At 40.4% G+C, this 13,953-nt stretch overlaps 1 protein-coding gene across 4 annotated transcripts in view; it reads left to right on the top strand.

Moving 5' to 3' along the window:
• zranb3 (zinc finger, RAN-binding domain containing 3) overlaps nucleotides 1–13,953 on the top strand; it is an 85,023-nt gene that overhangs the window by 22,730 nt on the left and 48,340 nt on the right. For all 4 annotated transcript variants that reach the window (XM_044188154.1, XM_044188151.1, XM_044188152.1 and 1 more), the window contains exons 7-9: nucleotides 680–851; nucleotides 5,168–5,302; nucleotides 9,485–9,604. In XM_044188154.1, coding sequence (XP_044044089.1) covers nucleotides 680–851; nucleotides 5,168–5,302; nucleotides 9,485–9,604 — 427 coding nt within the window. The remainder of the gene's footprint in view (nucleotides 1–679; nucleotides 852–5,167; nucleotides 5,303–9,484; nucleotides 9,605–13,953) is intronic.

The following is a 13,953-nucleotide window of genomic DNA, read 5'->3' as shown; positions in this document are numbered from 1 at the left end:
TTCTGAGCCACACACGCACATTCACACAAAACGTCATACACTCAAAGGGGCACAAGGCAGTGTCATGTGAGCAAAGTCTTCTATTGTGTTCCCTTCATAACAGTGAAGTTATTGTGGGAAATGCTAGCAGCCTCACAGCTGGAAAGTTGCTGGTTGAATTCCCCACACAAAAACAGAAACATTATTTTAGAAGGAGTGAATCAGTTTGCCTTCCCTCAGCAACTACAAGTTTAAATACCGGAGTGTGAAACAGCAAATTTTGGCAGTGGCTTGTTAAGTTTGTCCACACTTCCAGCCAATATGGCAGATAACCAGCCTTTGTGTGGATTGCCAGTTCTATTCTAAAAATCCATTTGGCTGATGAATTGTGAAAGTTGCCGGCGAGTTTTGGGATAAACCTGCTGCTGTGGCCATTAGACAAAATAGTTTCCTGCTCTGCAAAGTGCCCTTAAGCAAAAAACTGATCCCCCGACTGCTTCAGCAGAGCTGCTCAGTGATAAACGGATGGAAGGCTGTTGTAGTGCCGGGCAGCTCCCAGGTGGGAATGTTTAAATGTGTTTAACTTTTCCTTCAGGGCATTGCTGTAAATAAGTGTTTTCTTAGGAAGTTTACCTCGGTTAGAAATGTGTATAAAATGCATCAGCAGCCACAGCTTCAACCCTCATTTACTCTCTCGCAGGTACTTTGGGCCTCGCAGGCAGTGGGACTGTCGCGGGGCGTCCAACCTGGAGGAGCTGCACCAGCGGCTGAGCCAGATCATGATCCGTCGTCTCAAGGCTGAGGTGCTCAGTCAGCTGCCCCCCAAAACCCGCCAGCGTATCCCCTTCGACCTGCCTAAGGAGGCTGCAAAGGTACATGTTTGGGCATAGATGACAACATGTGGCCCACTGTCAGACATTCATTTCACTCAGCATTTGCTTGTTAAACACAAGAAATGTTTGTTTCCACATTTTCTAGTGCTACAACTAACAATTATTTTCAATACAGCTTGATTATCAATTGATAAATAATTTTGTGTACAGAATGTCAGATAAGATCGTAATTTCCTGGAGCCCAAGGTGACATTATCAGATGTCTTGCTTTGTCCGTCCACTAGTGCAAAACCTAAAGATGTTCAGTTTACAGTCATGTAAAACAAAGAGAAGCAGCAGATCCTTACATTTGAAAAGCAGAAACTTGCAAATGTTTGGCATTTTTTTCTTGAAAAATGACTCAAACGATTAATTAATTATCAAAATAGTTCCAAAATAATTTTCTCTTGATGGACTAAATGACTAATTTCAGCGCCAACATTTTCATACAAGCTCTGCACAAATCCAAAAGCATTATGTTTAAATATCCAGTGGGGTGTCACATCGCGATTAATAGAGATACCACAGATTCATGCTGTTAAGCCAAATTAAATTCTGTTATCTCCAGGTATGTATATTTCTCATCACAGAGGGAGTGATTAATTGAAATATAGTCTCCTGCTCATCACAATTTGACATTTTGCTGCTGTTGTTTTAACTTTATGTCTGAACTAAATTTGAGAATCGATAAATCGTTTTAAGTCATTTATCATGCAAAAATGCCAAATATTGGGCGTTGTGCAAGAACCACTCATACGAACAGATTCTTTTTTTAATTTGCACATACGAACACATTGGAGAATTTTCTCTTAGGTACGACCATAATTCACGAGTGGTCCAGACGTGCTTTAGGCTACTAGTCATGCACAGATAGTCTGCCTTTCTCCACAGTGGGAAAACACTTGCTTGACTTTTAATGAATCATAATGCATTAATCTGAATACATTTAGATATGATAACAAAATCAACTAAAATAAAATGTAAAATTGAAAATAAACATCTGTTAATCATATCATCTTCATCATGCAGTGGTGGAGAAAGTACTCAGATCTGTACAAAAGTACTCATCATGCAGAATGGCCAATTTTAGAATACTGTATCTTATATTACTGGATTATAATTATTGATGCATTAATGTGTACGTCACATTACTGTTGCAGCTGGCAAAGGTAGAGAGTTTAGTGGTAGAGAGGGTAGCTTGTGAATCAAAGTCTTTCTGTTGTCTTATCTTATATCTATAATATTACATCATCATTTAAAAAAAATTAATAATAATAATTTATTTAGTATTTTTAATCTGAACCTGCCAAGTTACTAGTAACTAAAATGATCCAAAAATGTGGCGGAGTACAAAGTACCGTAATTCCCTCAGAAATGTAGTGGATTAGAAGTATAAAGTAGCATGAAATGGAAACACTCAAGTAAAGTACAAGTACCTCAGAATTGTACTTAAGTACAGTACTTGAGTGTAGGTGCTTTGTTATTTTCCACCACTGTCATCATGGTTTGCCAATTTACTATTGGCATATTTCAGCAAGGCAACTTATACAGTTGTGTTGTTGGGAAAATTCTCTCTCTCCAACAGCTACTTCAGGGACTTAATGCAAGTCTCTGTCAGTGGGAACATAACAGATCCGACAGTGTAACATACTGCATAATATTCCCTGGTCCATTTCCATGATTGTCACCTCACAAGTCATGGGCCCCTTTGCTTTTGAAAGATGTTTTTCAGCATCTAACTTCACGTCAGCGCATTCCCTCTTTATTTCTGTGGTGCTGCTCTGATGACACGTCGCTGTATTAATATTTTCTAATTGTTTCGACCACTGACCCTGCTAAATTTGTTATGTTTTCATCTGCTGACTTCTGACACACACACTGGATACGTATGAATGTGCACGTGAATGCTATTGTGGCTTTGACCTGGCCTGTGCGCCTCTCAGTGTCTCAGGGTCACTGGTGTCAAGGCTACGAAGGGTTAGTTTCCCGCTGGGAGCAACCGGCACCAACAACAATACACACTTTAGCATTTACTAAGAGGCCTTGTTATAGTTTGTATCATATCAGCAGGAGTGAAACACTGGAGGAGCTCTTTCGGCGCTAATTACGCACCGAGCCGCCATCCCAGGAATGACACAACAATAAGGAAGTTATTCGGAAAAGTGATGATGCAGGTTTTTTACCTCAGTCTCCCTGAATGTTAAAGGATGCTTTAATTGGGGGCTAAATATGGTCAGTGTTTCTACATAGTGGTGCCAATTAGGCCACCGAACGTACGCATAGAACTGTTGGAAAAGTTCACGTCATGTTTTGTAGTTGTTGTCGCATTGCTCTCTTGTCTGAAGTTAGCTGAAACAGCAGCTTTGATGCGTAATATCCTCAGAGAAATGAGCTCAGAGATCATTTGTCTTTGGTGAAAACAAAAAGCACCACTGGCTGTAGCTGGTCGGCTTTACAGGGTTTATTTTTTTTAATTTGTTCCTGAGATGAATGTGCAAGTGTTTTTTTTTTTACAGGTATTTGTCCACTGAGAAGAATAGACAGACATTTCATCATCCCAGCTAAATGGACTGGTTTTAAGGGATGAGAAAGGGAGGTGTGAGGTGGCCAGTCACCTAAAGCGACGGCCATTGTGCTTCCCGCAAGCACGAAAATATGAACAATATAAAACATAAAAGACTGGGTGGACATTATTTTCCTCTAAACAAACTGTCTTTTGAAGCATAGTTTTGCTAACTGACTATATATATGTATACCAGGACCACTCACCAGTTCGACCTCATTCCTCCTATCTCATTTTCTCCCTAATGATGGCTTTTATCTTCCACAGCAGACACTTTTTATGCCCCTGCTGCCCTTTACGTTTTCAGCCCTGGCCTTTTGTCAGTGTTAGTCTAGTGAATATCATCATGGGTGGAGTGTTTAGCCACTCTGTCGTCCCCAGCAGATTATAAAGAAATGCTTGAATGTAAAATTTTTAATTAGAAATAAACATTGAGAGACAGTCAATACTGTGTTTATGCAGATGCTGCTGAGTGAAACATCTGAGACAAAATATAAAGGAAACGCAGCTTTGTGCTCCTGCAATACGATACCATTTACTCATTCAACCGTCCTTTACTTTGACGAGGTTTGAATCCATTGAAATGCAAATTATTATTTTACTAAATGGTGCAAAGCTTTCATGTTTCACCAAAATCTTGTCATTGTACTGGTCCAGAACGCACAGTGCAAAAATGCAGTTGTGAGACTTGCTGAAGAAACCTTCATTATATGTGTGTGTGCTCGCATTAATAAGGCTTCTCTCCATTTCTCACTCTTTTTCCTTCCCCTCCAACCCCCCTCGCACACTCATCGTTATGTGTATGTATGTGCTTAATCACGCGCTGAACTCTTCCTTCAGCTTGCCATATGGTTCACAGTTTTGCATCATTTGATATGCAGTGATTTAAGAAAGTGTTCATTCCTGTTGAATTTTTACACATTTTGTGTTGTTGCAGCCTGAATTCAGACGGATTTAACTGAAAGTGTTAACTGAAGGCACAAAATAACCTCTAATGACAAAGTGGTTTAAAGTTAGACAATTTTTTTAAAGTCAAGGGGGTTGAGCACTCTTCTGAAGCACTTGAAATTATAGGCACACTGGAGTTATTGCATGAAAATTGAATCAAACCCAAGCTTTGCAATTTTCTTGTCAGATTTCTGCATAATATTTTGCTTTGTAGTACAAAATATTGAAGAAATGTGCTGAAGCCTGCTGTTAATTGACTAAGTTTCATATGAGTCCTGTTTTTATGATAAACAGGGCTAACCTACATGTCGACAACTAATGCACGGCTTCTGTGCGTGTCTTGTTTATGAGCAGGAGGCAGCATATGCTGCTCTTCACCGGCAGCCTCTCCCACTGCGATCCTCTCCCCTCTCCAATCCCGCCTTAAATACTTCTCGCCAATCACCTTGAGAGCACGCGAGGCGTCTTTGATTTATTGTACCAGCCCGGCTGCTTCTCCATCTTCGACCCCGGCTTGTCACAAGGCGGCTATAATTGGGAGATGCTCATGACCCACCTAACACAGCAGCCCAGTCGGAGGGGGTGGCTTCCTTGGGAATTCTCCATCTCTCTCTCTCTCTCTCTCTCTCTCTCTCTTTTCTCCCTCTTTCTTTCTTTCTCTTCCAGGGAAAGTAGGACACCCAGCAGCACCATTAATTGTTTTGCCCTTTATATCTCAAAAACAGTAGAGAACAAGAGAGAGAGAACGGTGGACGAAGAAATAAAGGACGCAGCCTCACTGTCTTTGCGCTCTCCTTGCTTGCAGGAGGCCTCAGCCAGCTTCGCCGAGTGGGAGAGACTGATGAAGGGACTGGGGTCGGGGGTCGTCACCATGGACAACCCCTTCACTCAGGTCATGGGCCTGGTCACACAGATTTACAAGCAAACAGCTATTGCCAAGGTAATGGGAGACCAGGTGGTGCTAGATTATATCTTGTTTTATCCCAGCCTATGTTATTGTACAGTAGTATACCTTTAGTGGATAAGGCTGGTGATATTTTATATTTTTCTGAATCCTACCAACAAGTATTGTGTGTGTATGCAAAGCCTGACATATCTTATTCCTCTGTGCCATAGAGAACCATTTATTCACTCCATCAATGAGCCACACTGTTGCACTGGGTGACATGTTCCTTCATTACTATGAACATGGGCACTGTAGTTTATTTTGACTCAATCCCACATACACTGCTCTGCTGCCGTAAATACTCCAAATGAGCACCAAATGTGTATTAATCCACTGCTGAAAATAGTCTCCAACAAATGCACTATTTCCTGCTGTTTGAGTAACGTTTGCTAAAAACTACAGTGCCCAGCTGTTTTAGGAAATTACGTTGCCTTTAAAAAAATAAAACTAGATATTTGTAACCAGTTTTTAAAAAAATATATATCTTCAGTCGGAAACAGTGGACTTGGGGCTGAGTGTCACAATCAGGGCTGGGAAATCAGAAAGTATTGAGAGGCGGACCAACACATTGTTGTTTTCATGGACACCAGCTGTATCCTTCAAACATCCTAGTAGTTTAATACCTAGATGCTGAGAGTGACATTTCATCTTGGAACATTTGTATCTAACGCTCAAACCTCTATTGCCGATGAGCTGCAGTCAACATCCAACATTAGCTGCTTTCACCGCTCGCCCTGCTCTCATTTCAAACAAGCAGGAAAAAGGTTTATTCAGACAGCGAAACAACATGTTAAGTGCAAGATGGACAGATTTTTGGCAGTGGTAAAAAGAAAAACAAATTCTCGTCAGGAAAAACCAAAGTCAAGAAAATATGATGAAACCTATCTTGTTCTTGGGGTCACAATCAATAAAAAGGGTGAGTCTTGTGTCTTTTTTGTCTGAAAACTGAAAACAGTCTCCTTTCAACTTAAAAACTAGCTGTGGTCTTGTACAGTTATAAGACTTTTGTTTTTACATTTTGTGTTTTTTTTTTTGACAGATGAAACAAACAAGGTGTAACGTGTTAATTAGTGAACTTTAGAGGTAGAAGAACAGAGCCAGGCTAGCTGTTTCCCCTGCTTCCGCTCTTCATGCTAAGTTAAGTTAACCAGCTGTTGGCTGTAGCTTCATATTTACCATACAGACATGAGTACCGACTCATCGACTCAAACTTCTCATCTAACGACAAGAAAGCAGATAAATAGTATTTCCCATTGGACTCACTTTGAACTATTCTTTTAATTTGCATTTTTCATTTGGACAACAGTAACTCATGCCAACATGCTCATCATGTTCTTATTAATGTTATTTCAATAAAATAACATTAAACTTTGGATTTTGTTATTCATTTCTCCAATATTATTAATAGTGTATAAAAATAAATAAATATCGGCATGACCGAAAAAGTTTGAGAGCCACTGATCTATTTACCTTTTTAATGTTTCATTTAAAACTGTCCTGAAAATATCTCCTTGTGAAGGGTAAGCTGCATCTGGCCAGTAACCGACTAGAATAAGAAAATATGACACCTGACAACAAATGGACAGTTCAAAAATCAAACTACATATATTATCCAGAACAGTTTAAATAGCTTAAAATTGGCTAAAGATTGTCATTTTTTATTCATTTTCATGTTTCAGGAAATGGTGACTTGATGGTACAGCATCATGTTTAAAGCGCTTGGCTGACCACTCAGTGAGATCTCATGGGAACGCATTGCCATGGCAACAGAGCCTAATGGTTGCCAGTGAAAGCACTTAGACAAAGTAAGGAGTTATAACTGAGGTATTATTTAGTTGCGTCCAGCCTGGCATGATTACACCTTATCTCAAAGTTACACACCGCACTAAAATAGCATCTCTGTGATGTTGTTGCTATGGAAACTCAGTCAGCTCTCAGTTTGAAGTGACGTTTCTTTTTAATGAGAGAGAAATAAGCAATGTAGGAAGGTGGCTGGATGCATACAGTATGAGGAAGGTTGGGGTCAGAGCAACTGCCGTCGAGAATCTAACAATCATTTACATTTCCTGTTCCTCAGTGGACAGTAATATAGTTTTCAACCTCTGATCAGTTTCCAGCCTCACTAATCTTGATGCTATGAAAATAGGCAGATCCTCAATCTCTTATATTTGTAGTTGAGTAAACATTTCCACCAAATATAGTATCCCTCTCCAATCATCTGCCATGTTCGAGGGCTGGCATTCCTCTCAATTAGCCCAACGCCCTCAGCCATGAGGAGCGTAGCGCAGAGGTTAACGAAGACCGGAGATAACCACCGAATGCAATCATCGACACGCTACTCACTCAGCCTGCCTCCAAGCTTGGATCTTTTTTGCGCTTGGTGTTGTTTGCTGATTGGATTTCTGCTCAGTTTAGCCTAACACTGGACCTCCTTTCATTACAAAGCCCCCCCGCCCACTCACCCACCTCAAAGCCAATACTGTCGGCCCAGTCTCATTTCCTCTCCTATTGGTTTTTAGAGTCAGACACACTTTCTCTACTTAAAGGAAAAAAAACGTGTTCTTTTTTCTTTTTTTGGATCATTGGGAGGGGTGGAATGGTGTGATAGATTCACACATCTATGTCACTCTGACAAGCATCACGGCCCCTGCCTGCCTGCCAGTCCGCCTGGCGACGGAGCTGCCAAACGCCTTTGGGGTATTTTTATTGCTTTACCCGCCAAGCATCTGCTCCCAATTACCCAGAGAGGACAGCTCTGATGCTGGACTTTAAAGCAAGCTAACGGGCCGCTTCAGACAGCCGAGAAGTTTGTGCACTAATTAAACTCAGCGGAAGGAAGCCGGCGAAGCCAAGCCGTCAGTAATGAGGACCCCCCAGATCAGAACAGGGTCGGCAGGCCTGGCAGAGAGATTCATTATCAGGCGCATCGGCTAATTATCAGCAAGGCAAAGCAGAGGTTCTCCCACCAGAGCAGGTGTGATGGCTGCAGAGGTTGTCATGTTGCAGGAGGTGTGGAGATTATAGGGGTGGGATTCACACCACGGAGAAAGGCCTGTCTCCAAAACCGTCTAGTAAGGGCTCTGTTTGACTCAAATCAAACCTCAGTATTTCTCACTAGTTGGTGCTATTCTTGGCTGCCTTTTGGCCTGGGGCTCTGCAATGAGCTGAGCCCGGATGCTCAATGACACGCTCATACAGCACATCCACTTCAGCTTTGCTGAAGGTAGCGGGAACGGCCACAGCCATCACAGTGTGATCGCTGGGTAGCAGCGCACGGTGAAATGATAGATACGGATACCTGCAGGGTACAGTTAACTCACTCGCACTTCTGCTGCTTTCTTTTTCAGGTTGTTAGCTTCACACTGTCAATCAAGGTCAGAGGCTTCAGCAGAAACAAGCAAGATGCTGTTAAATTTGGACTGTAATGTTTTTACAGCATTGTTACCATTTGACTTCATAAATAAAACAATAATAACAGGAAGCAAAAAACATGAGTAAAAACAGGGTTGCATAAGAATAAACCAAGCAAATAACTCAATAATAACAGAATAAAATAGTTGAGAACTGAACTTACTTATTGCAGTAATTTTGGACTGTGGCTGTCACTTTGACATCCAGCCTAATATTCATTATTGCAAGTCCTGAAAAATCTGAAAAGGTTCTGAATGCAGTAACATATTGTTGAACATCCTAAATTTTCTTCAGCCTAGTCAAACCTATCCTTATAGCTACAGTATGCATATTAAATTTTAATGTTCAAAAAGTTTAAAACTTGATTAATGACATTTGATAAAAGCCCTTTGTCTTTATTAAGTTGTTGGTAAATTCTGAGACTCATCTCTGTGGATCAAAAGGTGAATTTTCTTGTATCTGGTGTCACCAAAACGAAAGAGCACACACCAATCATATCTCCAAGTTGTGATGTATTGATTCGCTCTCACTATCTGCGAACTGACAAATGCGCCCCAGTCGCTTTGTGTGCTCTCTCCTTTTAAAGTCTGGATCCCTGGCATTCAATAGAGAATCGATCACACAGAAAGGATGCCGCGGTGATTAATTGACTTCTTCACTGATCTAGCCGATTCCTCTGTGTGTGGTCGACCAGTGAAGTGATGGATTCAGTAGCTCTCTTTCATCTGTGTCTATTTCTGTATCTGCGTGTGTGTGTGTGGCCAGGCGGGAGCTGTGAAGGACTACATTAAGATGATGCTAGAGGCAGAGCAGCTGAAGTTCCTGGTGTTCGCCCACCACCTCACCATGCTGCAGGCCTGCACCGAGGCCGTCATCGAGGCCAAGGTAACCTAATGCGGTCCACAGGCAACTGGATCTTCTAAAACGTGTTAAAGGGATAGTTAGCAACAGCCACAGCAGCACCTATAGGAAATACAGCAACGATGGCATGAAGTTTTTGGGAATCATTTAAAATTCAAAACTGCGTACTAGCTTGAATTTCACTTTTTTAAAAAGCAGAATTAAACACATGTTACTCTACTGTTCTTCCTGTTTTCCCCATGTCTCCAACAAGAACAAATGCCTTGAAAATCATTAGCCTCCCCTCCCCCAACCTTTCAGATCTCAGTAACAGCAATCACACACGACACTCACCATAACACATGACCCTGGTCACCCCCTCAACCGATTTTTCACACTACACTAATCCAGATGCAGATACAGGATGTCTCGTCCCCTCTGCCATAGCAGCTCTGAACACAATACCCTGCTGATTACAGGGATATCTATTTATGGATGTTTGTATTAATGGATATGTATGGTACTTTGTTGTTACTATGCACGTGTCTCTGGTTGTATTTATGGATGTATCTATTTTCCTGAGGCATGGACAGTGCACACAATTAGTCCTTTTCCACAGCAGGAACTTAATGAAATACAACGAAACATGTATCCCTTGTGATAAGTTTGTGAAACAAAATTTGCTCAGGAGACGATAATAAATACAAGTTTCGGGAACTTGCAAGGGTTGCTGGCTGTGCTGTCGATCATGATTGGTCAAGCAAATGTGATATCACATCACAGCAAGGACGACTACGACAAACACAACAACAGTAATGACCATTTTAATACTGCGACCAGGACAACCAGTACTTTAACAAGGCTAAGAGTCTACAGCCATGCTAGCGGCTCTGTGAAGCTGTACTTAGGAACAGTGGTGCTTTAAAACTAAATGCAAACATATCTGAGGCTGAGGCTGACGGGAATGTTTTTACTTTTTCTGGTAGTTTTTATAAGTTTGGACAAATTAAAATTTTGACCTGATGATAGCGCAATGGGAAAGGTAGAAACAACAAAGTTATTATAATTCATCTTGAAAGGGACATGAATGTCAGTCAGTCAAATTTCATGCCAATCCATCCAATGGTTGTCAAGATATTTCACTCAAATAAAAATAAGGGATTGTCGTCCCACAACTTCTTACCTCACTCATCTGCCAAACAGACCATAAAAATGACACAGTCACCTTTTTAATGACCTATATCTGAAATGTCCCTGTTTGGGAAAAAAATATAACCTACTGGGATGGCATGGGAAACAGACGATAACATTGCCAAAGCAAGTGTGAATTTATCTATCTCTCTCTCTCTATCTCACTAGCTAATTCTATAGATAGATAGATAGATAGATAGATAGATGTCTCATCTCATCTATCTCAGAATCAGCTTTATTGCCAAGTAGGTTTACACATACAAGGAATTTGCTTTGGTATTATGGTGCATACAATAAACATAGTAAGTAGAAAAATATAAAGAAAGATAACACGCAAGTACTCAAGTCAAAAGTCATAAATATTATAAAATATGTACAATATGACTGTAATTTAAATTAAATTGCTGTTTGTACAGGGATATGCAAGACATCTACATGGGAATCTGCAAGAGTTCACAGTATGAAGTACAAGCACAAGTATCTCTTTATATCTATCTTGCTAGATAGCTAGCTAGCTATTTACCAACCAACTGATCTCTCTGTCTATTTCTCTATCTATCTGAAACATCAGAATTGTAACAGTATCTACTTGTGATTGTTTAATGTGTCAGTACAGTCACTAAAAGGTCTTGGTATGTCATGTACTAGCACATTTCTGTATCTTATGTGCATTGTTAGATTTAAACCAAGAAAAAGTAAGTGAACAAAATGCAGCTGTCAGTTTAACATCATGTCACCTAACCATTCATTTTCCTTCTTGTTCTGTCCACAGTTTCAGAGCTTTTGTCAGCTATGATCAGTCATAAAACCAGCTTACTGGGCACTGAGCCATTATAACACAACGCTCTTAAAAAGCTTCAATCTGGTTTCCTGAAACCTCCAAGAGCTGGTTAAAAAAGTACTGGAATTTGTTTTGTTCTTGTGCTATCAGTCACTTTGAAACAAGGGGGTGCACTGTTTTTATATGACTGATATTTCATTTTGGCACAAATGTTCATTTCTGTCATTTCCATTTAAGATTTTAACATTTTTTCCAGCCGCAGAGACCCGAATTGCCCATTAACGATAACCTGGAAGCACTAAATGTGCAGAATGTATTCATATTTCACTCCTTCTTCCTGGCTAACCAGAGGTAATTGGCCCTATTCCTTCATCCATAGTCCTGCTGTGTTTATAAGTCAAATCTTTGCCATATCTGTGATTAATTTAGACAGAGTACTGAGCTAAGTTCTTCAGCGGGGGCTATACAGCAGATGTTAGCAGTCATGAATTATTTGCGTCTTCCACGTATATTCTAAATTCAGGTGTACAGTGTAATTGAGGTACAATATTTAGATCATTAATAAATTATATTTTGAAGCAGAAAAGAAGAATTAGAAGGTTAGAAGAATTTAAGGTATATATTAATCATCTAAGCGTTTTAATTTTAAGTCTACTTTTTCTCTCTAAGAAAGTAAACTTTACTTCCTCAACTAATCTCCCAAGGCGTATTTCACAAGTCATCACAAGCAAACAATACCTCTTAGCTCGGCGCTGGCAACCTGTGAAAGAGTTCAAGTGTGTGTCTGCGTATGTGTGTGTGTTTGTGTGTGTCACAGGGGTCGAGGAGGTGTGGGATGAATGTAATGCAGCTGTACGACGCGTGATAACACATTCCTCCGTGAGATGCTCGCTCTCTGGTGCGTTCGCACTCACCAATTAACAGAGATGGGCTAAAAAAAGGAACGACAGGCAACGCGCTGTGATGAGAAGCTCGGCAGAGACAAGCGACTGTGCTCCAGTCACACGACATTATCACTGCTTTTATGCTCCACACTTTCCCATTTCTCACCTGGTGTCGAACCGGTTGGAGAGTTTGTTTAATAAAGTTGTGAGTGTTTAACTAGTAAATATAGCACATTAAATGTAAGAGACACACAAGTCTGATAAAATGGCAGGTTGATTGCAGAATGTTTTTACGGCCTTGAGATGTTGTTTAAACCTGGTGGATGCTTAGTTCTCCGAGAGCACATTTATTTGACCTTTATTTTTCCAGGAAAAGTCAAACAGACCTCTGTGTTCTTTCTCAGAAAGGTTCTGCTTCATATTCATGCAGTTACAGTTACATTCACACGTGGGAGCTGCACAGTACGAACACACCCTCCTACTGTTGGCCACTGAGCAGCTCTGCAGGTCCGATGGATCCAAATCAAAAGAGTGCGGTCGCCACAGTGCATTAGCAGCTCAGTGAATGTCAAGTTCGAGTTCAGGTTTAATGAACATGCAGCTGCTGCTCTCTGTGTTTAGTGTTAGAAAATGTTAGAAAATATTGTGTTATTATTGCTCTCATTTTCTTTTAACTAATTCATTGCAGCTCCTCTGCTTATGTTTTCTATGGTGAGTTCATTCACACATCTGTCATTGAAATAGCTACACTATAGTATACAGGTTAATGAAATGCTCTCTGCCCTTAATGTTCCAATACAAATCTGCACCGGTTTTTTAGAGGCGGACAATGCTATCCCTCACAATTTGTATGAACCTTTAGTCAATGCAATGTGCAAACAACCACACTTACATTATATCATCCAGTTATTTGCAGGTGCAACTCAGATGACAGCCAAACGACGCTTCTAGGCTAATACACCTGTTATAAATAACATGACACATCTCTATGAGGCACAAAAGACTTGGTTAGTCTGGCCTTACAAGTTGGAAGTATTTTAAAGTGAGGCTATGTAACTTTTGTTAGAAGATATAACGCATTCTTCCTCTTACAAATGCAAAGTTGAATTTATAACCAATAAAACTCAATTGCTCAATTCAATACAGTCAGCGGTTTTGCTGCTTCTGCCTTGCTTGGTCTGCTTATGCTTGCTAATGTTAGCAAACTTTAGACAGATTTTGCTGTATAACTGACTTACTGACTGTACATTTTAGCATGTAACAGATAAACATTTCAATGGTTTTATCACAGAGAACAAAATAAGTAAACACTGTTGCTTATAAACTGTTATTAATTTGTTATGGCAAATGTGTTAGCAAAGGGTTGCCTATTTACACAGCCACAGACAGAGAGCAACATTAGCATTCATTTGGAGTCGTGTCTTTGTCCACCTGAATAATGTAAGTCCAAAGTGCCAAGAGTGCTGTTTGCTAGCCAGAAAACCAAAACAATGAGCTAAAAGAGGCTAAAATGTTCTATACGGCTGAGGGGAACTGCA

This window comes from Siniperca chuatsi, linkage group LG24 (genome assembly GCF_020085105.1).
Source record: "Siniperca chuatsi isolate FFG_IHB_CAS linkage group LG24, ASM2008510v1, whole genome shotgun sequence".
NCBI classification, from domain to species: domain Eukaryota; kingdom Metazoa; phylum Chordata; class Actinopteri; order Centrarchiformes; family Sinipercidae; genus Siniperca; species Siniperca chuatsi.
The sequence above is the reverse complement of the archived record's forward strand: the minus strand, read 5'-3'. Positions and strand labels throughout refer to the sequence as shown.